The sequence below is a fragment of the Miscanthus floridulus genome, chromosome 5 (assembly GCF_019320115.1).
Source record: "Miscanthus floridulus cultivar M001 chromosome 5, ASM1932011v1, whole genome shotgun sequence".
Taxonomy (NCBI): Eukaryota; Viridiplantae; Streptophyta; class Magnoliopsida; order Poales; family Poaceae; genus Miscanthus; species Miscanthus floridulus.
In genome coordinates, this window is record NC_089584.1 from 136,187,999 (window position 1) to 136,214,087 (window position 26,089).

Below are 26,089 nucleotides of genomic sequence, written 5' to 3' on the forward strand. Positions count from 1 at the left end.
GCACACAGGTCTGATCACTCACCCAAACTCCGAACCGTTAACCCGTACTCTTCGTTCCGAAGGAAGGAGCCGGCTTCACCCATTCCGTGCGCATATAAAACAACGCAACGAACTCCACCCTGTTTCCATCAAGGAGAACTCCACCCTTGTGACCCCACCGACCAGCGGCCACGATCCGGACGAGGGGAGGGACCTATATGTAATTTCGCTAAGGAAACTGGGGGAGAATGCCGATAGACATGCCGCGGGGGCTCCCCTTCGCCGTTGACATGTGGGGTCCCTCCTCCTGGCGCCGGTGCCACCGCTTCCTCACCCACACGCACTGGGACCACCTCATCGGCGCCGGTGCCGACATCGACGGGGGCGGCACCGTCTACGCCACCCGCCTCACCCTGCACCTCGTGCTTTGCCACTTTCCCCAGGTAATTAGCCCATTTCCCTTCCTCTGTATGTTCTGCCCGCCAAAATGTTTCTATTGGGGTGTCTTTGCTAAAGGCTCTTGCGCCGCGGTGTGAATTGTGATGCAGTTGGGAAGTTGGGAGTTCGTGGAGATGGAAGGTGGGGAGGACGGTGGTGCTAGATGATCCCACCGGCGCCTTCTCTATCACGATTTTTTTTTAATTTTAACACTTTTTGTAAACTAATTTTAATTCTAACACTGTTTTTTTTTCAAAACTAACAAATTGTACCATTTCGAGTATCTTACCACGTATCTTTGAAGCGGGGCTCTCTGAAGTTGTGTGTCGTCCCTAGTGGCAATGTCGTACAGATCTTCGATCACATCTTCCTCGGAGTCCTCGTCAATCGCCTCCTCAGTATACAGGGGCTTGATATGTGTCCTCAGTGGACCTGTGAAGCCACCGCAGGTACTCGTCGAAGATGTGCTGGTCGTGTGGGGACCCGCATGGACCGGCTGTTGGTCCCTATTCAGGCCACAACTGGATGTACAGGTCGTGTGTCACGTGCTAATCCTTCATCTTGTACCTCTTGCTACGGTCATACCTGCAACAAACCGATTGTTAGTTGTACCATACACACCTCTGAATTATAGCTTTGTTATTAATCGATAACGCACCCGTGCAATGCTTGGTTGGTAGAGTAAAGCGGTGGTGGGTAGCCTGTCCTTCTTCCAAACTATCTGCAAACCCTAATGGGCAAGTGAATCTCGACCACGTGGAAGAAAATAAGAGGGACGTTGCAGCGATACTCGTCTACCTCATCCCTATTGACAGGACTCAGATAGTACTCAAGCTCCGGAGCATTCCCAAGGACACCAATGCACCTGGACATTTCGTAATTGAGTTAGGTTATGATATAGTGTACATCGAATAAGACACGTGTATGATAGTAAAGAGAGCGTAACCTGGTGTTGTGTCAGGACATCGAGACCGTCCGTGTACTCCCTGTACTTGCGCCTTGCATTCCCTCTGACTAACTCTGCTTCCGTCTAGATATACAGAGCTGTAGGGAGTGTATCCTACCCGTTCCATTGCTGCATTGAACACGATAATGAATTAGCCATTAATAATTTCATCATATGTAACTGCATCGAAGAATATAGTGAACTGAAGTACTTACCGGTAAACCAGTAGCAAGGGGCCTCCCAACGGGCCATCGTTCCCAACACCAAACCTGGAGTAGGTAGGAGCAACCCCCAAGGTTCGCATACCTTGAGGTGCGACGCCAGGCAACACATAGTTGTTCGATACATCCATGCCAGGACTGCGCTGCCCCAGTTGTACGCTGCTATGTTCTCCCACGGCTGGCGTAGTATGTCAAGAAAGATCTAGCTGATAGTGTTGTCCGATGCGTCTGGAAATAGGAAAGCACCAAGGAAGTGCCAGAGCCACACTCTAGCGAACCTGTCGATCTGAGCCTCATCAGTCTGTGGGTCCAAGTAATCAAAGCGCTCTATGATCCTAGGACGACGAAACACTAGAACTTTTCTTAAAATTGACCAAAGAAAATTAGACCCGATGGCTGTAGGAAAGCAATGCAAGTATTAAATAGGCTTGAATTGCTCACTTATTTTTCTTGGAAGCCTCGTCGTCCGGTGGAAGAAAGCCAGTGAACTGAGCCACCAACTCCCTTAGTGATCATTGTCAACTATCCCTGTCACTGAAAGTCCCCCCAACCGAAGGCCAAAGAGAGCCTTCACATCCTGCATGGTCAAGGTCATCTCGCCACAAGGTAGGTGGAACGTGTGGGTCTCAGACCTCCACCTGTTATAAGAATAGAACGACTGTTAGTTGCCTAAAATTTGTTACAAGAATGTTTACATACAAAGAAGGCACTCGCACCTGTCTACAGCTGCAGGAAGTAGTGCTAGGTCAAGGGGCGGAAGACCATAGTTGACAACACGGACAAGCTCGAGGAAGCCGGCACGCCGTATGTACGACGCGTAACACTCGTCCCACTAGTGCGCCCTGGTATGCGTGCGGGGCCTCAAAGGAGGCAAGGCCACCTCTGCGTCGATGTCACTCAAGATGTGTGCTCGGTGCTGGTCATCGTACTCCACCTCAAGAAGAGGATACAACGGGTGCTGCGTGGGAGGGGGTCATCCTGTTATAAATTGGATAAACAAAGGGTTAGGGTATTCAAATTAACAATATTCAAATTAACATTACTTAGCATTGCAAAATTTGAACTACTTGTTATGCAATATGAACACAATATCAAAGCACATGTATATATTCAAAGTAACATTAATAGACATATTAAACAACTTCACTAAAAAATAAGCATTTGATGAAACTTCATCAAGTCATCCAAATCGCCTGTATCACGCACTACTAAGTACCGACACTTGAAAACTAGTATATATACTGACAACCTTTACTACTATAAACTAACTAAATAATAAATACCTAATCAATCCCTAAACCTAAAATTCTAACTAACAATCACCTAAACCCTAACTACCTAACCAAACCTTAACTATCCTAAACCACTAACAAATTCTAAATCACTGTCCTAACAAATTCTAAATCACTATCCTAAATCACTAACAAATCCTAACAAATTCACTAACCTAACTATCCTAAATCATTAACCCTAACTAAAATAACAATCATAATAACATGAAATTGAGAGAGGCACGTACCTTGATATGAGCGGGCGGGCGGCGGCCGTGACTCGCCAGGTGTTCGTGGCGCGGCCGGAGTGGGCGAGCGCGTGCGGCGCGGGCGGGCGGGTGGGCAGGCGCGGTGGTCGGCGTGCAGGAGCTGTGGGTGTGGCGGCGGCGGCGCTTCGGGCAGGGGCAGGCAGGCAGGAGGCAGGGCGGGCGGCTCGCGGGCAGGGGTGGCTCGCGGGCGATATTTATCTGATCCTGCCGCGCCATGCGCCGTGGCGCGTCAGGGCCGCACCAAGATCGGTGGCGCGGCAGACCTTGCCACGTCATCGGTCAACGGCCCCGGTCTTTCGCCACGTCACCCTCACGCCGCGCCACCATGCATGGCGCAGCACAGACTGTTTCGCCGCGCCATGGCAATAGACGCGGCCAAAAGTGTTAGTTTTGAAGAAAAAAATAGTGTTAGATTTAAAATTAATTTACAAAAAGTGTTAAAATTAAAAAAAAATTCTCTGTCACCACGAACGGCGCAAATCACTGCCCTGGTAATGTGTTCGTTCTAACTATTCCATTTCTGTCGATGTCATTATGGTAATTATAAGGGAGTATAATTTACTTGGTATAGGAGCTTGTCAAGAATGCTCTGCGATTTATTTGATATGAAACCTAGCAAAAATGTAAATGTAATGTGATGCTATCTCTTTGTGTAGAGTGTAGAGAACATTTGTCCATTGTTCTGTTTGATTTGAGCTCAGTATGCTCGTTATGTGCTCCTAGGAGTAAGGGATGTCTTATGCTTGGCCTATTTGGTGATTTCAGGGGCAGTCATGTTCTTGTTTGAGGGTCAATTTGGTACCATACTTCACACAGGGGACTGTCGGCTTACACCAGACTGCATACAGGATTTGCCAATGAAGTACATAACGAAGAAAGGAAACGAAAACATTTGCCGACTTGACTTTGTATTCCTAGATTGCACCTTCTCCAAATGCTTCCTCAAGCTACCGAGCAAGGAGTCAGCAATCCGGCAGGTTCTCTGTGCTCATGTGCTGTGATTAGATATGTTCTTCATGTACCTTGTAGAAGTGTTCTTCTGACAACAGGGATAGTTACAATTGAGAAATGATTCAGTGATTGCAGGTTATAGCTTGCATATGGAAGCATCCACTTGCACCATTTGTTTTCCTTGCTTGTGATCTTCTTGGGCACGAAGATATACTAGTTGAGGTGTCACGGACTTCCGGATCGAAAATTTATGTTCACCGGAAATTGGATTGTTTTAAAACACTATCACTGACAGCCCCTGAAATCATCACTAATGATTCATCTTCTCGCTTTCAGGTATATTATTCCATGAAACACATTCTTCCGTCTTCCTAATACTGCAATTTTTGTATTACTTCAAGCCTGCCATAAGGGAAATATTTACCTCACAGTAGTCAGTCACTATGACTTTATAATACACATGGAAGCTAGCTGATTCGTTTCCATTTTAAGGCAAAATAAGTTAATGTTAATCCTATTATACATTATGTTAGTATCATAACATCAAGGTTCTTGTTTCGTAAAAAAAATCACACACAATTGGCTGGTACCTGATGCTGAGTCCTGCACCTTCTATCATTTCTTCTGGTGCCTATCACATGGAGTGACCCCTTGTTTTCTTCCTTGTCGGTCGTGACCTTCTTAACCCCGCAGATGCTTGGGTTCCACCAGTTATATGATAGAGCAAGCAAGGAGCTTGCAGAGGCAAGGGCAAATCTCCAACCTGAACCCTTACTTATTCGTCCATCAATACAGTGGTATGCAAGCTGTGCTCGAAACCAGAAGAAACCCAGCCTAACAGAAGCTGAGCAGGATGAGTTTGGCATCTGGCATGTTTGTTTCTCCATTCACTCCTCTCGTGATGAGTTGGAGCAGGCACTGCAACTTCTCCAACCTCAGTGGGTTATTTCAACAACTCCGCCGTGCTTTGCCATTGAGCTGAGCTATGTAATTGTAAAGAAACATTGTTTCAAGACCCGCTTAACACCTGATGATCCACTGTGGAAAATATTCAGAGATCCTCTTGAAAAGTCAGTGTCCTCCCCTTGTTCAGTGCTTGTGTCTGAAACACAGACAAACGAAGATAACTCAAGTTTTGTCGTTGATGATGATTCATTCATCTTCCACCAGAGATGGATGTACATATTTAAATGTAATAAGCACCCTTGAACTGAAATTTGTGCCACCCCCTCCACCTGAAGAACCAGACATTACATTGTTTGGAAGAGCAAGGTTTGCCTCTCAAGCAATTGACATTATGAAAGAAGAGTACATTGCCTTAGAAGAAGCCAGGGCATGTGCACCAACAGATTCGGTTCATGGTAGTAGTGAAGATGTTGAAACATATTCTTCAATGGATTTCGATACGAAACAACCACCAGCCTCCCAGCAGGATCCCATGGCAATTGGAGATGACTGTGACTTCCTGTAAGCATGAAACAACCTCAACGCAATTAGAAGCGTGTCAAGTGAAGTCATTACCTGCTGTTCAACACAATATGTTAGTGGTGTCTGATCAACTTGAAAAGTCAGAAGTTGCAGAGGAGTCAAAATCATCTGAGTTCCACGAAAGACTTAAACCTTACCATGGTCAGAAGTGCAGAAAGAACTGATTGTCAAAAGGAACCTTTGTGCATTATTGGATCATCGAAATGTTTGAATACAAGTTTGAAGAGGCTTTACAGGTCAAGGAATATCCCTGTTCCTAGACCTCTTCCATCGCTTGTCAGACTTTTGGAGTCCTCTAAACGGGTTAAAATGCAACCAAATACTAATTATAATTCATTGAATTCACGACACAGCTTTTACCCTAATGACATGATTGAGCTTATACCCATATATGTCATATTGTGAGAGCCAAAATATTCAGATTCTCTGAGTATATAAATGGATTATTTCTGAAGAGGACACCTGTATATTGCTTATTGTGATAATACTTGGATTCTATTGGGTATACAAGTATACCTGTATTGATTCCGAAGAGGATACATGTATAGTGTTGATCCAGCTTGTTAAGAAACATGATATATCTCCCTGTATACGTACTTGCATGTAACACGGCATATGACCGTGATTGTGTTGGCTGTGTTTCAGTTAGGATAGAATCAGGTTGTTAGATCTAGAGATGAGATCATTATCTCCCCAACTAACTACCTTGTATTCCAAGTCTTGTAACAACCATATATACATCAACACGGATACATGACGAGCCAAGATAGGCGGTCACGGTTGCCATCTCATTTTACATGGTAATCAGAGCTACTCTTCCATAGATACATCTAGCCATGGCGTCGTCTTCATCCTCCTCCTCCAACCACTCCCACCATTCGACGTTTGGCCCCTCAATCTCCGAGAAGCTCACTCGCGACAACTTCCTCCTATGGAAGGCGCAGATCATGCCCGGCATCCGCGCGGCGCAATTTGAAGGATACCTGGATGGATCCAAAGTTGCTCCGGCGATGACCATCGAGCTCGTCAAGGAGGAGGACAAGACCAAGTTCACCGCCATCAACCCTGAGTATGAGAAGTGGGTCAAGGATGACCAGCTGCTCCTCGCCCACATCAACAACTCCCTCTCAAGGGAGGTCCTCGCGCAGGTGGCGACCAAGACCACCGCGACGGCCGTCTGGACGGCGCTCGGGAACATGTTCTCGGCCCAGTCACAGGCGCGCGTGACCAATCTACGCATGCAACTTGCGAATTGCAAGAAGGGCAGCCAGTCTGCTGCTGCCTACTATGCCAAGGTCAAGGCGATCGGTGATGAACTCGCCGCCGCCGAGGAAGCCTAGTTGGGGACGATGAACTGGTGACGTTCATCCTCGCTGGCCTTGACTTCGACTACAACCCGCTCGTGTCCTCTGTCTTGGGGCGCACAGAGCCTATCACGCTGAGTGACCTCTATGCCTAGATCCTCGCCTACGACATGCGTCTTCAGATGCTCCAGGATAACAGCAACCACGGCCACAACTCCGTCGTCAATGCAACATCTCGTGGTCGCGGGGGTCCTCGTGGTCGTGGCCTGTGGGGGTCCTGGCAGAGGCTTCGGTGGACGTGGCTTCGGCAACTCTCCACCGCCTTCCAAGACCGGTGGACAACCAGCCGCCAAACCAACCTGTCAGGTGTGCAAGAAGAAAGGGCACGAGGCTGACGTCTGCTGGCATCGTTTTGAGGAGGACTACCAGCCCTACACCAAGACGGCCGGGGCGGCGCAGGTGAACTACTGGCGTCGACACCAACTGGTACGTCGACAGCGGGGCTACGGATCACATCACCGCCGAGCTGGAGAAGCTCTCCGTGAGGGACAAGTACAAGGGCACCGATCAAGTCCACACTGCTAGTGGATCAGGTATGCAGATTAGTAATATTGGTCATGCAATCTTACATACCCCAATTAAGCCCTTGCATCTACAAAATGTTCTTCATGTTCCAAGTGCAAACAAAAGTCTTGTTTCAGGTACATCATCTCACATCCGACAATAACACTTTCATTGAATTTCATCCTCACTATTTTCTCATAAAGGATCGGGCTACGAAGAAGATCCTTCATCACGGCAAGTGTGAGGACGGCCTCTATCCATTGAGGTCTCAAGAGGCAGGAGCACAGCGTCATAAGCAGGCTTGTCGTGTCGGTAGACCATCCACTTGGCGATGGCATAGTCGTTTGGGTCATGCGTCCTTTCCTATTGTTGAGAGAGTTATCAAAAACAATTTGCTTCCTTGTTCGTCAGATCGTGATGTTGAGTCGGTGTGTGACTCTTGCCAAAGAGCAAAGAGTCGTCAATTTCCCTATTCCAGCTCGAATAATAAAAGTGGTGCTCCCCTTGACTTGATTCACTCGGATGTGTGGGGGCCTGCTCCTATTTCTATTGGCAATTGTGCTTATTATGTTTCCTTCATCGATGATTATAGTAGATACACATGGATCTTCCTCCTTAAACACAAATCCGAAGTGTTTCGCGTTTTCAACAACTTTCAAAATCTTGTGGAGAGAAAATTCAATAAGAAGATAGTGCATATGCAAACTGATTGGGGGGGTGAGTATGAGAGATTGAACTCCTTCTTCCAACAGTTGGGAATTTCCCATAGAGTCTCCTGTCCGCATACGCACCAACAAAATGGTAGAGCTGAGAGGAAGCATCGGCATATAGTGGAAGTAGGTCTATCCCTTTTAGCCCAAGCATCTATGCCTTTAAAATTTTGGGATCATGCCTTTCTTACTGCTACCTATATCATCAACATTCTTCCATCTAAAGTCATAGAGAATAAAACTCCTGTCGAGCTCCTGTTAAAAGAAAAACCTCATTATGATTCTCTTAGAGTGTTTGGGTGTGCATGTTGGCCAAATTTGAGACCATACAATGCAAGAAAACTATCTTTCCGATCGACGCAATGTGTGTTTCTTGGCTACAGTTCTCTTCACAAGGGCTTCAAGTGCCTTGAACCTAAAACAGGTCGCATTTACATCTCAAGAGATGTTGTGTTTGATGAGGATGTTTTTCCCTTCTCATCCTTGCATCCCAATGCCGGTGCGTGATTAAGAGATGAAGTGTCTCTCCTTCCTGAAAATCTAAATCCTTTTGTTCCTGGGGTAGTAGATTGTCATGTTCCTGATGTTACTAATCCTGCTGTTGTAACTAATGGCGATGAAACACAGGAATCAGATGATGTGCAGGTTATTCAGGAAATACAGGATGATGAGGCCATGGATCCAGCAGCCGCAGTGAATCCGAGCTCAGGATCCGAGGATGCTCCTCTGCCAGAGAGTGCGTCGCTAGTCGAGGTTTCGTCCGAGGTTGCGACGGCTTTTCCGGGCTCGACGCGTGGGGGGGCAGGATCAACTTCAGCACTTGCGCCGGTCTCCCAGCGCGTCGACCGGACGGGACCAACTCCACCGATCGCCGGATCTTCTGCCGCTGACTCCGGATCTGGTGTGGCTGATTCCAGTGAGGCGGCTCAAAATGATGATGCAGCAGGACACAACCCCGAGGTGTCTCGACCACAGACGCGTCTTCAAAGCGGTATTGTCAAGCCAAAGATTTACACTGACGGCACAGTACGCTATGCTAACATCTGCACTTCTGATGAGCCGAATTATGTGGAGGAAGCCTTGAAATCATCCAAGTGGAAAGAAGCAATGCAAGATGAGTATGAAGCATTACAAAGAAATGGCACCTGGAATCTTGTTCCACCGTCACAAGGGAAGAATATTATAGATTGTAAGTGGGTGTTCAAAATAAAGAAGAGAGCTGATGGTAAAATTGATCGGTATAAGGCGAGATTAGTTGCTAAAGGTTTTAAGCAACGTTATGGGATTGACTATGAAGATACATTTAGTCCAGTTGTCAAAATTGCAACTGTGAGGTTGGTACTATCCCTGGCAGTGGCGCGTGGATGGTGTCTACGACAGCTAGATGTTCAGAACGCGTTTCTTCATGGTGTTCTGGAAGAGGAGGTTTACATGAGACAACCACCAGGGTTCGAGAATCCAAAATGTCCTTCCTTTGTTTGCAAGCTCAAGAAAGCCATCTATGGATTGAAACAAGCTCCAAGAGCTTGGTACGCAGAACTGAGCTCCAAACTTGTTGTTCTCGGGTTTGTTCCCTCAAGATCAGATACCTCACTCTTTATTTATAGTAGAGGGGGTGTAGAGATATATATGTTGATTTATGTGGATGATATAATAGTAACCAGCTCATCACAAGATGCTGTCAAGGTACTGTTGCAGGCACTTAAGAAGGATTTTGCACTCAAGGACCTTGGAGATTTGCACTACTTCCTGGGAATAGAGGTGGAGAGAAAATCAAGTGGTGATTTGCTTCTAACCCAAAGGAGGTATGCTCAAGACATTCTGTCCAGAGTAAGAATGTTGAACTGCAAACCTGTTGCTACTCCTATGGCTCTCGCTGAAAAGATGATACAAGGAGATGGAGATTTACTCAGTCCTAGAAGATAGCACCAGGTATAGGAGTGTGGTTGGTGCATTGCAATACATCACTCTTACTAGACCGGATCTAGCGTTTGCAGTTAACAAAGTTTGCCAGTATTTGCACTCACCCACTACAACTCACTGGTCAGCAGTCAAGAGGGTCATTAGATATCTAAAGTTTTCAATGAATACAGGGCTGTTGATTAGAAAGAAGTCACCATTAATTGTTAGTGGGTTTTCCAGATGCAGATTGGGCAGGATGTAGAGATGATAGAAGGTCAACTGGTGGATTTGTAATCTTCTTGGGATCGAATGTAATCTCATGGAGTGCCCGGAAGCAACCTACAGTGTCCAGGTCTAGCACTGAAGCTGAGTACAAGTCAATGGCAAATGCAACAGCTGAGATGATTTGGGTATAACAGCTTCTTGGTGAGCTGGGGATCAAACTGAAAGTAAAACCCCGTCTCTGGTGTGATAATCTTGGAGCAACCTACTTGGCAGCAAATCCAGTCTTTCATGCCAGGGCTAAGCACATAGAAATTGATTTCCGCTTTGTGCGTGAGAGGGTTGCAAGAAGGACAACTAGAAATAAGGTTTGTGCCTACTGAAGATCAAGTTGCAGATGGCTTTACTAAAGCATTACCGCAAAGGAAGTTTGAAGAGTTCAAGAACAATCTAAATCTTGTAGAGAAGACAAGTATAGATTGAGCGGGGGTGTTAAGAAACATGACATATCTCCCTGTATACGTACTTGCATGTAACACGGCATATGACCGTGATTGTGTTGGCTGTGTTTCAGTTAGGATAGAATCAGGTTGTTAGATCTAGAGATGAGATCATTATCTCTCCAACTAACTACCTTGTATTCCAAGTCTTGTAACCACCATATATACATCAACACGGATACGTGACGAGCCAAGATAGGCAGTCACGGTTGCCATCTCATTTTACACAGCTTTCATAAGCTTGTACATGAGCTTTGTACGCTTTTCAAATTGTTGTACAGAAAATTGATGTAATTACATGATGACTCTATTGGATAATCTTAAGTCTTGATGTCAAATATGTTCTCAGCAAAGTTCACTTTTCGCATTGATGTACTGAATATCATGATAATCTGGCGTGGATCTTGCTTCTGATTCAGAATTGTTTGCTGCAGGTGAGTACAAAATATCTTCTAGTTAAGTAATGCATAATTTTTATACACAAAGTAGAGTCGCCATGTCATGACTCTTCTATCCTAAAATACAGATTCATCACGCAACAAGATGCTACTAGCACCAGGTAATCAGCCAAACACTGTTGGCTGGTTTGGTGTGAGAGAAAAACATTGTTCCGGCTGAAAATTTACGATCGTTTACGACCAAGCGAATAGGTAAGGTTCAGTTAACAGCCCAGCGGTCACATCTTTTTACAGTCTGCACCGGAAGCTCCCAAAATACAACAATACTAATGCAACTCCATACGTGAGCTCTAATTCTCTATTGCCATGCGGAGGAGACAATGAGAGTCTTCTCCCCCCAGCCAAAGTGAAGCCCGCCATGCTCCTCGTGGAACTTGTACCTATCACAATATGATTTCAGTATCGACTTTATTCCGCTGATGACATTGCTGTTAAACGGGCATGGTGTGAAGCCAGCCATTGTCATTCTTGCTCTCCATTTCCCAGCAACTTCGTACCTGCAACATGTAACAACTTCACTATCAGTTTCTTAAATTTCAGGAAAAAGGGTGAGAATGCAGGAGGACTGGTAAAAACATGGCTGGGTACAGGTAGTACCTCTCCACACGATCAGGACCTTCACAAGCCAAGATGTTAACAATTTCTCGTGCAAGACATTGCCTCTCCACATTCATTCTATCTGGGCTCTCCCTGGGAAGTGTCGCATCTAAAGAATCAAAAAGCGCAGAGTAGTAATCATAGACTTCACGGAACCTGTGAAAGTCAGATGTTAATGCTACTGTAGGAGTCATAAGATCAAAACATACATGGGGTTCATATATAAAATCCACAGTACAACATTAGATTAGCATCTAGAGTGGACTCTTTTTATAAAGTCACTAACCTTGGCAGAAACGGTGCAGTATTGGTATTGGCATCCTGCTCAACCAGGGTCACAAGCTTAGGATGGAGTCCCTTCACCATACGAAGCAGCTGGTCCCTTTCATTCATAATTGAAACACTCTCATCAGGAAGATGGTGCAACTGGAATGCAAAATTGACAACAAGTGCTTCACCAGGACGACAATCAAGCATCGCAGGTGTAACATCCCCAATGTTAGCACCCACAGCCCTGAATTCGAAAGAGACCCCACAGTCCTCTGCAAGCTTCTCTAGGCGTTGCCCAATGACCCTCAGACCTCCAATGGGCCTCTGAACTGTCTCAGGATCATCAACACCAGTTATCCTCAAATGGCGCGGCTTGTTTGCATTGTTTTTCAGAAATTGTATCAATGTAATGTACTGGCTGCCCTGATTGATGTCAAAGTCGATAATGTGCAGTCTTTCTTCTCCTTTGCAGGCTTCAACTATAGCATAATTAGCAGCCATGAAGCCCAAACGGAAGCATGGGCATATTTCAAAGAGGATTTGCATTGCTGAAAGTTGATACAGAGTTGGAGGATCCTTGCATGTCAAAGCCTTGTAGATGCCGTTCCCTGAAGCTACTATTCTTGCAGCAAGGCCCTCCACCAGGTATGCTGCAATCCTTTCAGAAGGGTCCCCTTGAATGGAGACCATCTGTCGGAGTTCTGTTATGATCGCCTGTGCTTCATCTGTGTTGTATTCAGACAATGCAGCAGCACAGTCAAAGAGCAATTGCTTTGGAGTCCTTGGAGCTCCACTGTTGCTAACAGCACAACTGATGCTTGACTCTGATTCTTTTGGTGAATTTGGAAGCAATACATTCTTCATGGGGTCAGCCCATTCATCATTAATGCTACCTGCCTGGGAAATGTCAAATAAGATATCATCACCATCGTCAAGTAAAGCATGCTCCAGCTCCTGAAGCTTCAGCCTAATGTCATCTTCATCGAACTCTACTTCGATTTCAGAACTCTGACTATCTGATACAGACTGGGAGTTCTGCTGCGAGACATTGGAAACCACTGGTGAATCTTTTGCTGCATCAGAGCATGAGTTATACTGAGTATCTGCAACACTTGGAGATCGTCCATCATCAGTTACATGGTATAGTTTTAGTGAGGCCTGCTGACTACAAAAGGAGTTTTGAAATGCAGCGGATGGTGCTCCAGTGAAACCCATATGCCCATACTCATTGTATGGTTCTGGGTCATAACGGAACAACTGTGTATCAGAGGAAAATCTTCGAGCAGCAAAGCTTGAGCTTGGTGTGGCAAATTTATGAATGTATAGATTGTCCGTGTAAGCTGACGGGTCCAGTCGCCTAGCAAAAGACATAACTTTTCCCTTTCAACCTTTTAGGCTAAACTTGTTGTGAGCCTTAATTGCTTCAGAATCTCAGATAACTTCAGGTTAACACGCGGGTTCCTCTGATTGAATTGTTTGACAAAACCGTCTACTACCTGAAATATAAGGAAACAGTTTATCAACTAACCGACCGACCATGGAATCACAACTAGCAGTGTTCGACATATAAAGCTACTTTTGACTTGCCAGCACTTTTTCAGTTGTCTGGGTAAACAGAATGCATCATTCTTCTTTTGATTATTCCACAAAGAAAAGTTAATGGACATTCTTTAGGGAAACCGCAACACTGAGTAGGCATCACTATATGATTAAACATTTGAACTACTGAGCCCTGAATCATTCTGGGCAAGGGCAGGCAGCAAAGAGAGTGGGCGATCTGATCCCAGTGGCCTAAACCCCCTCACGGCACGGTGGCCATTGTAAAGTTTTTTCCCCCCTTTTCTGTTGTTTGGCTTAGGCCTAACCCTTCTTCTACATCTGGTTAACCTCCTGCCAATTTTACGTTCAAAAGTAATAACATCCTGAATCGTCGTAGGCTTAGTACTAGAATGTGTTAGATGATGCATCGGAAACTCAAGCGAACTTATGTAGTCCAATCAAGATGGAAGTAGAATAATCCTCTCTATCATGTTGCAGCCATTGGATTAAACTTTAAACAGGTTACGAGGAAAACACTGGTCACTAACTAAGCATGCTTATAGATTAAGCAATATTGACTGAATGCCCTCCCGCAAAAAGATTGGCAATGTTTTGGGGAAAACTCTAGCGATTAACATGCACCTTCTAGTGCATGGTAAGCAACTAAGCAATAAGCACGCGTATAAATTAAGCAATATTGACTGAAGGCCCTTCCGCAAAAAGATTGGCAACGTTGACTGACTGCCATGTTCCACGCAAGAAAAAAAAAAGACCGACTAGTGATTACCGACTATCGATTATCCAAAATATCAGCATATCAAAGACTAAATAAACACACCACAAATGCCAAGACAAAGATGACCAAACTACACAGCTCTGACGCGCCAGAATAAAAGAAAAGGGAGTTCACTTTTTAATAAAATCCTCAACAGCACGCCGCGGGTTCTCCGGGGAAGAATATCTGATCATACCTCCGTACTGAAGATTTTGGTAAAGCCGGAATACTTGCGGTGCTCATAGCGGCCCATTCATAAAAAAAAAATCCCAATTGCCACGAACCGTACCAACCAGATTAGAATCAATTACAGCACAAGTTAATGAAAAGAGCATCCGTCTCCCCTTCTAACATCACCATGCACCGCAAATTCTGGGCTTCTCTACACACGGATTAGTACTCAACAAGATTATCAAGCGCGCTATAAAAATCATGTCTTTTAGACATCCACGAGCAATCCAGCAACTTCGATTTCATGAAAAGACGCCCTTAAAATCCATACGAAGCAAGGACGAAAGAACTAAAATAGAAGCAGCAAACAGGAGAGCCAATCTTGCAGGCAAGGAGGCAAAGAGGTACTCACGGCTAGAAAGATGGTACCCGCAAGTACAGGGGCGAATCAACGGGGCGGGGGTGAGCCGGATCGGCGACCGGCGGGGTGGGAAACGGAGGGGGAGCAGCAACGCGGAGGGGCGAAACGGGAAGTGGGGAGCAGCTGCAGTGCAGGGGGGAGGGGAGGGGAGGGGAAGAAAAGAAGGATGGACTGGTACGGTACCTATATTTTCCGATCGTATTTGAAACTAAATTTATTTAGAGGGGTTAAGATCTATCCATATCTGAGTCCGGATATCCAACATCCAATATCGTATTCATATCCAAATACTCAAATCGTATATTTATGATGTTGATATCCAATCGTATCCTATCCGACATAGTTGACACTATCTATATTCGAATCTGAATCCAGACAAAAATATGAAAACAAATATAATATCGGTGATATCCGTCCATATCCTATCCGTTTTAGGGAGTGGCGGTGAAAGTCGTCCTATACGTATGTCATGCGCGGTCAGTACGACCGTCGGCTGTGCCGCGGATCCTCTGCGCCGCCCGGTCCACCGGCTTCTCCAACTTGCGTTGCGTCCACTTTGGGCTAGTATTTTGTATCCTTTTAAATATTTTTATATTTTATCTCGTTTTAAAAAAGTATTTGTAATGATATTTGAGGGACTCCTCTAATAGAATTTTTCTGATAAGAAAAAATAAATAGCGGATAGTGTTTGAATGGTGAGTTGAAGATCAGGTAAACGTCCTGTTGACATTTTTTAAAAGGGGGGATGATGGTGAAAATTCATACGTGTATTAAATTTGACAGTATATATTATATTGGTTAGCCTAGACATTTTCCAAAAGGGAGACAGCCTAATGTTCTAGAACACCGTCTTTTTCCAAAAGGGATTATATATATATATATATATATATATATATATATATATATATATATATATATATATATATATATATATATATATATATATATATATATATTACATGACTGAGATGAGATAATCTATGTAGACTTGTAGAGTGAGTCAGAAAAACTCGTTCATGTCGCTGCATGACATTTTGTAGATGAGGTCAACCAAGTATCTAATATACATACACCGGCCTTGTAACTGGTTTCTCATGGTGATAATTTCTGTGACACCATGCAGTTGAGACTGGGTCTCTCTTCGGCCCACAGAAATTTGAATACAGATGTTTGTTTACACACGATCCTATCCATTTGGTGGTGGTGTGACGTACGTGTGCTCGTGTTATTCCACCAAACCAACAAAAACACACAAGTAAAACCAATGGCCTCTCCTGCCTTCACCATCGAAGTAAAAAATAAAGGGGCATTTTAACGACGTCGCCACATTCTTCCAATATTTCATATACACGCAAGCAGTGTATATATATGATGAGTAATATGCAAGTTTACTGTTTACCCCAAATTAATATTATTTCCTTTCACTCTCCCAAGTGTGAACGGCGGTTTATGCTGGGGATTCCGGTAACCAGGCCACCACCATCAGGCATCAGCCGTGTGTTCCTTTCATCCTGTGTGCTTTCCAGCAAAACGTTGGGCTGCCACCACTAGTGCTATATATCAGTCACGCCCGGAATGTCGTTTCGCATGGCGTCTTTTTGACTAAGGTAGTGTTTAGTTCCCAAAATTTTTCAAGATTTCTCGTCACATCGAATCTTTAGACGCATATATGAAGCATTAAATATAAATAAAAAATAAAACTAATTACACAGTTTAGACGAAATTCACAAGACGAATCTTTTAAGTCTAATTAGATTATAATTAAACATTAATTATCAAATAACAACGGAAAGTGCTATAGTACCATTTCTTAAAAAAAAAAATCGCTAACTAAACAAGGCCTACTTTTCCCCGCTTGTTTAGCTTGCACGTTCCGTGCCGTGCGTGATGCTGCTAGTCAAATGCGCGCGTATGCATGCAGCATGCGGCAGTGGCACCAATCATTTAAGATTTTCAGCCCTAGCTAGCAAATTATTTGCAGAAAACTTCCAATCCCATACTTCCTCGGTTCTTTTTAAAGGGTCGCTATGATGATATTTATGTTGATGAAACTTTCTTATTGCATATACTATAAATATTAGTATATATATATATTTAAAATTGAGTACATTTGACTTCTTGGAAGGTTAGAATGACAGTTAAAAAAAAGACGGAGGGAGTATGTGCATGGTGCTGCATTGATGAGTACTATGTACTCCTGTATTTGCAAGTACTACTGTATAGCATGGGATGGGAAGCTCTGCACCTGCAAATACTCGTGTATACTTCCCCATAAAAAGAAAATACAATTATCACTTTTTCGATGAGTCCAACAGTATATGCAACTTGCTGGTCAGGTATGGCTATGTGATTAATGTCAGTTATATATGTCACGAGAATCATTCTGTTCGTTTGATTTATAAGCCGTATTTTTCAGTCAACAAATAATATTTTTCTCTCACAATATATCTATCAGTCATGCCTTGTGAGCCAAACTAACCGGACAAATATCGTTTGTACACCGTCACACTGTGTGGCACTGCATTCGACGCAAAGGCATGGTGCGACGCAGAGAATCTAGGGTACGGGCCTGGCGAAATAATGCATGTGTGTACATCACACAGCAACAACGGCTCGTGAAGGCATTGCCTGCATTGTCGACGACAGCATGCATCTCACGCAGGAGTCAGGACGATCCATCGACATCGTCTTCGGGTGTTCCAGCTACGATTCAGAAATCTTTTCTTTCCCGGCTATCTGAGAGCAGTGCACGCCAGGGATACATGGATGGAACAGATAACGTTCCTCTCCTCTCGTCACTTCACTGAAATTGAATGAAGATGGCGATGGGCAATAATGAATAATCTACTATCGAGCCGGAGTGCCGGATAGCATCGACGACGGCAGCGTCGGACGGAGACTTGTCGTTTGCAGCGCACGCGTGGAGACGGAACGTGTTTGGTTTGCATCATGACGCTATCCGGAATTATCCGACCCTCTATCCGAGCCTAGGTACGTCGTTTGGTTCACAGGACCGATCCAACTGGTCTGTCACCGGCCAGTTCCACGAAAGAGCAAAAACAACGGACGAGGTCAGACGGGGTCATTCCACGGGAAACCGCCGGACCACCTCGATCGTGCCGCATCAATAGATTCCGGACGATATCACTCTCCAAACCAAACACGTCGTTCTTCTCTCTGTTCGTCGACGATCATTTATGTGACTTATAAGTCTGGCTGATCTTGTTGTATCATGGCTGCGAACAGGGTACATATCTATCTCCGTCGTTCTACAATTCCAGCAGCTGACAAAACTCAGTCATATATACAGTATATATCATTTCCAGTCTGCAGAGCGCGAATATATTGACCGTGCTCACATGTCAACCGTCCTACAAGTCCTTGACAGCGAGTTGAAACCAAGGCAGAAGTCAAGTCACCAGCAGCCAGCCAACGGGGTCCACGGTCAGCTGCGTAGGAACGCCAATGCTGCAAATAGTCGCACGGAGGACTACGCAGAGGGCTCCGCGGTCCCAAACCACTATTTAGTCTAGATCGATGATCGATCATGGAAACAAACGACGGAGTCCAAGCCACCAATTATTAGGTACAGCAGGTTAGGTTTCAAATTCGATCGGTGCTCCAATCCCGTTCCTCGTGTCGGCGACATTTAGAATGCAGCGACCAAATTGCACGCCGACTAGGCGTACTACTAAAAGATTTTTGAGAGACCTCCGATTAATAGAGACGGGTTAAAAGTTGTTCAGTCTCAAAAAAAAATTCACAATGCTTTTCTGTGAGTTCATTTATGAAGACAGATAAATAAATATCGTCTCTATAATTTGATTTACATATAAATGCCTTTTATGATGTCTGGCTCTATAAAAAAAGCCTAAGGTCCAATTGAAAACCCTAGTGCTACACGCCTCCCTTGCTCCTCATCACTAACAGCCACCCCTTTCTTATTACTTCTCCTCAGAAGCCTCTATTTTCTTATCCACTTCTCTGCCACCTCCCTAACTACCTTCGTTAGGCAGAGCACATCATTACCTCGTATCTTCCTCTCCGATTCATGCCTCTGGAGGTTGGGTTACAATGCGCGCATGATCTAATTGGACCACATAGGGTGGCATGGGATCTAAGAGGAGGCATGAGATCAAGCAGATGGAGGTTTAGCAACTAGAAATGTGGAACATGGCTACATTCCACATTTTGGGAGCTTTGTCCCAAATGAGGAATGGGAACATCATTCCGACACAGTGGGAACACAACCTGGAGCAAAGCTACGAACTAGAGGAACCAAACCAGAAGTCTAGGATGCTCAGCTGCTCACAATAGCGTATATTCCTCTTTCTGATCATGCATTTTAGATTTTATGCCATGATTTGTTAATTTAATTAATGCCGTATAGACACTAGATGAAAGTATGAAACTATAACAATCTACCATGATGGAACATGTTCACAATCTACCATGATGGAACAAGTACACAATGGTTGCCTCAGGATGCATTTACCAAAATAAAATATGTTCCTCATTCTAAGAACCTCGTTCATGTTACACTAGATATGTGTTCCATCTCTGAAGGAACAATGCAAATAGATATACCCCTCTTGTATCACGGTTTTAATTTAAAAGTGGTTCCATGTCTCACGTTCCCGTTCTTCAATCGTAACGTTCCATGAACTTGGCTTTCCGGGAACCTCGATGCTAAGGGTGGAGATCATGCGGTGCGGGATCGCATGGAAGGTTTTAGGTTTCATTTTCCCATGTTGTTTCTTTTGTTTGACATTTTTATTATTGTTGTTGTTCTTCTTCTTCATTTTGTAGGTAACTCGGCACGCCGGAGGACGTGTGCATTGGTAGCAATTTAAAAAATTTAAAACAATCGGTTGATCTTGTTGTTATTTTTTTTTCACATAACGTCTTGGATTAGTTTTTCGCTAATGCTCTAGGGCAGGCGTCTGTCTTGCATCCATCGAAACGAATGTTTCTAGGCCTGCGGACCAGCCCACGGTCCTCCTCCCCTCACGGCATATACATAGTTTCTAAAAAAAAGAGAGTGACACTTTCCCCACCTAGCACCGACCGCCGCGGGTGCCTCCACCGCATCGCCCGCCCTTCGCTCACTTTCTTTGCCGCTAGGGCCGCCCACTGCGGCCAGCAAACCTATCGATCGATCGGCGCTGCTGTCCGACCGCGGTTCGCCCGTGGAGAGGGAGACTGCAGCCACCCGACCGCTGCTGCCACCTCCACCACAGGGTCCGGACGCCTTGTCGGTGGTCAGGAAGACCTCCGCCTCTGACGCAACGTTCGGCGGCGCGGTCACCCACGTGGCCACACGAGACGCAGGCGCGGGCGAGCAATGTCCGACCAACGCGGTCCCATATGTGGACGTGTGAAAACTAACTGTAGCCACAAGCGTCCGAACTAACTGTAGCCACAGGCGTCTGGACACGGGTATCCGTTCGGATGACCGGGCGCCAGCGGTGCCGTTAATTTTCACATAGCCGATAGGTTAAGCTCTTATCACCCAGGCCAGTAAGGCTTCTCCGGATATAATCATCACACATCACAACATCAGCCTAGTTCAAAACAGGCAGAACCGCCACACATCACAGCATCAGCCTAGTTCAAAACAGGCAGAACCGGCCATATTGACAACTGGCTCATATTAACGTCTGACATAAGGCCCAGCAAGTACATCCGTCGGCCTTGATCAGTTGTTCGAAAGTGCAATGAAGACACAGGACATCTGCCCGTTGGGAAAAATCGTGTGCTCATCACTGCTGCTGTTTTCCAGTGTCCAAAACACAAGCCCCTTTTCTGAAACGAGAAATCCCTTTCTTTGAATTAAAAAAAGCTACCACATGCGGAAATCCTCGTTTGGCACGGTAGCTGGTTTTGGCAAAAACGAAAAGAAGTCTCCCACGAGTGAAGACGTTGGGGCTGTTTGGTTCCCTACTACAGTACTAATTTGCCAATGTAGCTAAACCACAAATAGCTAGAAAATCTTCACTTTGCCATGGCTAGAAAATCTTGCCACAGGCACGGGCGCAAGGCTGCGAACCCCTCGTTTGGCACGGCTGCGGTTCACTCTGCGAGCCAGCAGCACAGCACCGACGCTGGAGCCGGCGAGAGAGCCCTGCCCCCTGCCAAAGGAGTGACTTCGCGGCCATCGCGCTGCTGCTTCTGGCGCCCCAGGAAACCAGCCCAAGATCTCAAAAGCCAAGGCCACAAATACAGTCCAGGGCCTTGTTTAGATGCCATCCAAATTCCAAGTTTTTTCACTCTCTCTCCATCACATCAATTTTTAACCGCTTGCATGGAGTATTAAATGTAGGTAAAAAAAATAACTAATTACACAGTTTAGTTGAAAATCACGAGATGAATCTTTTGAGCCTAGTTGGTCCACGATTGGACAATATTTACCAAATAAAACGAAAGTGGTACTATTCATCGGGTTGAAATTTTTTCACAATCTAAACGAGGCCCAGGTTTTTACAGACAATAAACTTAACTCAGTTGCTTCTACACGGTTCAATACCGCTCCCTGGAGAGTATAGAGTCTAGTACACGCCCAAACACAACACAGGCACCTCACACAACACAACAGCCCCATCGCTCACAGGTTCAGCGGCCTATGCACACATCCCAGCATCATCACAGCTCCACAACGAGCTCAGTAGGCGTGGTTGGAGAGGATGACTCGCCCGGCTCGGTGAGGGTGCAGCGCACAGGCGCAGTGCACGGAGGTGAGGCTGAGGCACCCGCTGATGATGAGCGAGTGCCGCTCTGAGCACGTGTGCAGCGCCGGGAACGAGTCACACACCGCCTGCACAGCGGGCGGGGTCAGCGCCGTGCACTGGCTGATGTTCAGGCTCGCCAGCCCGTCCCGCTCCCGGTCCTTGCCGCCGCTCTTCGCTGTCGTGTCCCAGCTCCCGCCCTGGCTCCGCACGCGGCTGTTGGCAGCCAGGGAGTACATGGCACGGTCTGTGATGTTCTGGCAGTAGTACAGGCCCAGGGAACGCAGGTGAGAGCAGCCGTTCGCCAGCGCAACCACACTCTCATCTGTAGCAAGAGATCAAACAAGCGTTGGGCCAAAGAGTAGTCAGGTAAGTCTCAGGATAGTTTCGCAGAATTTGACACCAAACACCTAAACGTAAGGTCACCTGTTATAAGAACACAACCGCACAAGTCCACAGCCCTGAGCTCAGGGCATCCTGAAGCCAAGCTGGTCACTCCCTTGTCAGTGATGCTATCACACCAACCCAAGTTCAACGATTGCAGCTGGCCACAGTTACAAGCGATGGCCTACACCACCAAAATAGCAGGAATCAAGGAATCAATGCAAGCTCAAGCAAACAATGCTACAGCAAATGAAGTACCTGTAGTGCTCTGTCAGAAGCTGCCCTCACACACCCGCACAGATTCAAGCATTTGAGGTTATTGCACTGGCTAGAGAGGAACACGAGAGCCGCGTCACTGAAATTGGAGCACCCACTGATGTTGAGCCTTGTAAGGTGAGGGCACCCATGCGCCAGAGCGTACAAGGACCGGTCGCTGAGCCTAAAGCTTCTGCTAAGATCCAGCTCATGTAAATCATGGCAGTTGTTCGCCACAGCCTCCACGCCACTGTCTTCTAGCTGAGCTCTGATTTGGCGTAGAGAGAGAACTTGCAGCTTTGTGAACTTGTGAGCCAGTGACATCACCAAGTCATTCATGTGGGCCTGGCACCTGAATTTGACACCCTTTCTTTGGTCAATAAACACTTTCCTTTCCAAAAAGCCATTCAAAAAGACCAGGTGGTCATCTAGGAACTGAAGTAAACAAAGTTTACTACTACTTTATTTGCATACCACAACAAGGAACTGTAGTAGAAACATGAAGCAAGCCAAGCACAATATATATCAAATAAAAATTACTTAAGCTGGGAATGCTATAGGAAGACATGACTCTAGGATGACTTTGTTATATCAGAAAGAAAAAAAAATCACACCAGTTCTATTCGAAGGCTTAAGTGGGTTGTGTATCAGAAGGTATGAAATAACAAACTAAAATTAGTGCTTGAAGTTTGCTATGTAAGTATGTATGATCCACAGGGATTATTGTACAGTACTTCGGTTGCCATACAACCCATGTATAATCATTTATGGCTACCTTTTTTATGTCTCTTTATAATCTAGTCAACTGTAGGGCCGAGAAATCAGCACATGGAATTCACATGTTTGCAATGACCTTTAGAGCAAGATCATATGGCTGACTGTCTACATCATGTGGTTGAACACAGCGGCAACAACAGCATTCTGCCTAACAACAACAGCAAAGAAAATGATCTCTTGAAAAGAAATACAACCAAACAGGTTATGATGATGGATTTAGATTATGGAATTAGTGACTGAATAGCACAGCTGCAATCAAACATAATGGCCATATTGGGTTAAACATCTAAGAAACCAAAGACAGCTGAATAACTAATCTACTATTGTATCCAAATCTACAGTATTGGAACTTCTCAATTCTTAATTCTTGATATTTGATGACCTTATCTTCTGAAGATAACAGATAACAAACTAAAACAGACATGCCTGAGACAATTCTTACCATGATAGTGAAAGATTTGCAACTCCCCACCCTAACGTGTCACACCATCCTGTGCATACACCGGAGGCCACAATGACTATCCTGTCATCTCCAACTAGTGAAATGATACGCAGGAGCAGCTCCATGGGAAGGTCTTTCCAATTTGTGAAGCTGGTTTCATTGCCAGCATCCTGAGGCTGTCGACTCCGATCACCTCCAGAAACCATAAGAGTATTGAACGAATTGTTCCATTCCCCACTCGGTGGCTGTGCACTATCCATTTTAATATTATCTGAGTGCAGAGCCAGTCCTTTTCTGAGAACCGAAAACGCAACTTAACCTGCAATCATTAGAATACTAATGAATAGACCTACACTGAACTTATATCATAGAAACATTTACAAACTAAAAAGTCCGTGCACAGCTGTACTTAGCAATGACTAGTCTTATATGCTTGCACAATATTTGCAACAAGATGTAGTATGCACAGGAGATCATAGTAAAATTCCCAACTCTGAAATCCATGGAACACGAACATCATTTCATTGATAAGGTGGCAATTATCGCATACCTACTGCACAAACCAAAAAGGAACATCGCAAGCACACAGATGCAGGTTTGCAGCACTACAGGTTAAGGACACGATAAAGAATCTAAACATCTAAGTGTGTGTTCGTCGCAATCAGCAATCTTTTTCTTCTTTATAGATGGATTTGTACTGTAATAGCCAAACTACTTAGTTGGGAAAAAGTATGAAACGCATCGAGTAAAATGTGGAAGCCGCAAGTATAAAGGCAGCACAAGCTATGCTAGGTGCCGAACATTTCTTTTTTGGTAAAGCACCGAAATTTCCGGCAAAAACATCGGAGGCGTGCTTTACAACGCAAAGCTCAACAAACCAGCATAGCAAACCAACGTTCGGATGAATCGAGAGGAATGGGGAAGTAAATCCTCCATAGGCTATCTCGACTCATTCGTCCTTTAATAGCGCTACAGTCAAAAGTTTCGGTATCTATTCGACATCTTCTGACCCAAAAGAGAATTTTTTCTACAAATGGTTTCCAGAAAAGAGGATGTGCATCTAGACAACCCAAAATATGTCTCCCGTGCTTGATTTTGGATCTCTTGTACCTATTTTAAGTTTAGGTAACCATATTGTTGGCAGTCTAAATCCAAAATCTTTGGGATGGGATGAATGGTGACAAATCCGGCGCAGCATGCATCTACTCATTAAAGGGACCCACATCCACTGCAAGTATTGGGATGAAAGGAATATCCGAGAAAACAACTACAGATCACCCGCGCGTTGCAGTAGCTTTCGCGCGCAGCCACAGAAAAGACGACGATACTACGGGTGAAAAGGCCCGAAGATTCAACAAGGAACCCTAGGAACCACAAAAAACCTAGCCTCAGAAGGCGATCTCGGTATCAGAAGCAGGCCAGCGCGCGCAGGAATCCCGAATCAAAACCAAGCGATCTGAGCTCCCATCCTATCCAGGAGAGAGAAAAAGACGCGAGCTTTCTGCTCACCTAGTAGTCCGAGAAGCGAAGCAACGCTTGTGCCCAAGTCTCCCCAAATCGCGGCGGAGAAGATAGTTTTTAGCCGCAGTTGTGAACTGCGACTGCCTTGGGACGGAGGAGGACGGGGGTGCTAAATAGCAAGCGCAGCGCACGACACGCGACGGGAGGCTCGAGGAGGCGGGACGGGGGTTACGTGGCGGGCGGGTGGCGGGGCCGGGCACGTGTGCGGTGGCATCGGCTACTCGGCTGGGGACCGGGACCGAGATTTTTATCCCGCTTGTTTGCGCTTCTCGCCATCTCCGGATGCGGGGACGGGAAAACGGGAGGAGCGCGCCGTCCGGACCCGCAGCCGCGCTACCTGGTCTGGAGGAAACGTCTGGAAGGGCTCGCTTACTCTGCGGGCTGGCCGTTGGTTTTGAGCCTTTGGGCCGGGCTCGGGCCCGGCTCAGAATGGAGAAAGGGTCATGCCATGGCTGGCCTGGTTCAACCGCCGGTTAACCACACAGTTAGCGGATCGACAGAGAATATGATCTTGGTATCTTCTATCATTTTGTTTCTACTGGATGAGTACCCGTGCGTTGGGACGGAAATAATAAACTTGATTCAAACTTTTACTTGTCAGCGACTTAAAAACTACAAAATTAATGCAAATATCTGACTTGTCATACCAAATTCATGTTATTATGACAAGCACAACATAAAAATGATGCATACATGCCTCAACAATATTTAATAAAAAGAAAAGATATATTATACCTTCAACTTTATTAAACGAATGATTATATAAGCCTACATGAACAAACTTGATGTCAAAGGGCCCGTTCGCTTCGCTGAAAAAACAAGCCAAAACACTGTTCCGGCTGATTTGTTGTGAGAGAAAAACACTGTTCCGGCTGAAAAAACAAGCTGAAAAAGACGGATTATAAGAGAAGCGATCAGAGCCAAAGTACTAATTGTCAGCTAAAAACAATAAATGATTTCAGATTACATACCATCTATATCAAAGCTAA

General features: G+C 45.3%; 2 protein-coding genes, 1 non-coding gene and 1 pseudogene across 4 annotated transcripts; 2 read left to right on the forward strand and 2 right to left on the reverse strand.

Annotated features, from left to right (window-relative positions):
• The first annotated feature begins 227 nt into the window (after positions 1–227).
• LOC136453756 (uncharacterized) lies at positions 228–6,013 on the forward strand (annotated as a pseudogene).
• Positions 6,014–6,899: 886 nt separating this feature from the next.
• On the forward strand, positions 6,900–7,038 carry LOC136455740 (small nucleolar RNA Z247). The gene has a single exon (XR_010759213.1). It is a non-coding gene; the product is annotated as a small nucleolar RNA Z247 (small nucleolar RNA).
• Positions 7,039–11,147: 4,109 nt separating this feature from the next.
• LOC136453757 (scarecrow-like protein 1) lies at positions 11,148–15,120 on the reverse strand. 2 transcript variants are annotated; one of them, XM_066454311.1, is made up of 4 exons: positions 14,988–15,120; positions 12,107–13,586; positions 11,821–11,976; positions 11,148–11,720 (listed from the first exon to the last, which is right to left on the reverse strand). In XM_066454311.1, exons 2-4 carry the CDS (start codon positions 13,459–13,461, stop codon positions 11,522–11,524), a joined length of 1,710 nt encoding a protein of 569 aa, XP_066310408.1. In that variant the 5' UTR covers positions 13,462–13,586; positions 14,988–15,120; the 3' UTR covers positions 11,148–11,521. The 2 variants fall into 2 exon arrangements, with proteins under 2 accessions (XP_066310408.1, XP_066310409.1); XM_066454312.1 differs by lacking the exon at positions 14,988–15,120 and adding an exon at positions 14,601–14,954.
• A 6,282-nt stretch (positions 15,121–21,402) lies between these two features.
• On the reverse strand, positions 21,403–25,238 carry LOC136450893 (F-box protein SKP2A-like). Its single transcript, XM_066451556.1, has 5 exons — positions 25,089–25,238; positions 23,580–23,898; positions 22,364–22,712; positions 22,148–22,289; positions 21,403–22,046 (listed from the first exon to the last, which is right to left on the reverse strand). Exons 2-5 carry the CDS (start codon positions 23,837–23,839, stop codon positions 21,658–21,660), a joined length of 1,140 nt encoding a protein of 379 aa, XP_066307653.1. The 5' UTR covers positions 23,840–23,898; positions 25,089–25,238; the 3' UTR covers positions 21,403–21,657.
• Between the last annotated feature and the right edge of the window lie 851 nt (positions 25,239–26,089).

Excerpts from the sequence above, each read along its gene's own strand:
- LOC136453757 (XM_066454311.1), bottom strand. The coding sequence starts at position 13,461 with ATGTCTTTTGCTAGGCGACTGGACCCGTCAGCTTACACGGACAATCTA. Across the intron at positions 11,977-12,106 it reads ACTGCACCGTTTCTGCCAAG|GTTCCGTGAAGTCTATGATT; the intron begins GTTAGTGACTTT and ends TGACTTTCACAG. Across the intron at positions 11,721-11,820 it reads GGTCCTGATCGTGTGGAGAG|GTACGAAGTTGCTGGGAAAT; the intron begins GTACTACCTGTA and ends TACATGTTGCAG.
- LOC136450893 (XM_066451556.1), bottom strand. The coding sequence starts at position 23,839 with ATGGATAGTGCACAGCCACCGAGTGGGGAATGGAACAATTCGTTCAAT. Across the intron at positions 22,713-23,579 it reads GCAAATCTTTCACTATCATG|GTGCCAGGCCCACATGAATG; the intron begins GTAAGAATTGTC and ends TGTCAAATTCAG. Across the intron at positions 22,290-22,363 it reads CTTCTGACAGAGCACTACAG|GCCATCGCTTGTAACTGTGG; the intron begins GTACTTCATTTG and ends TTGGTGGTGTAG.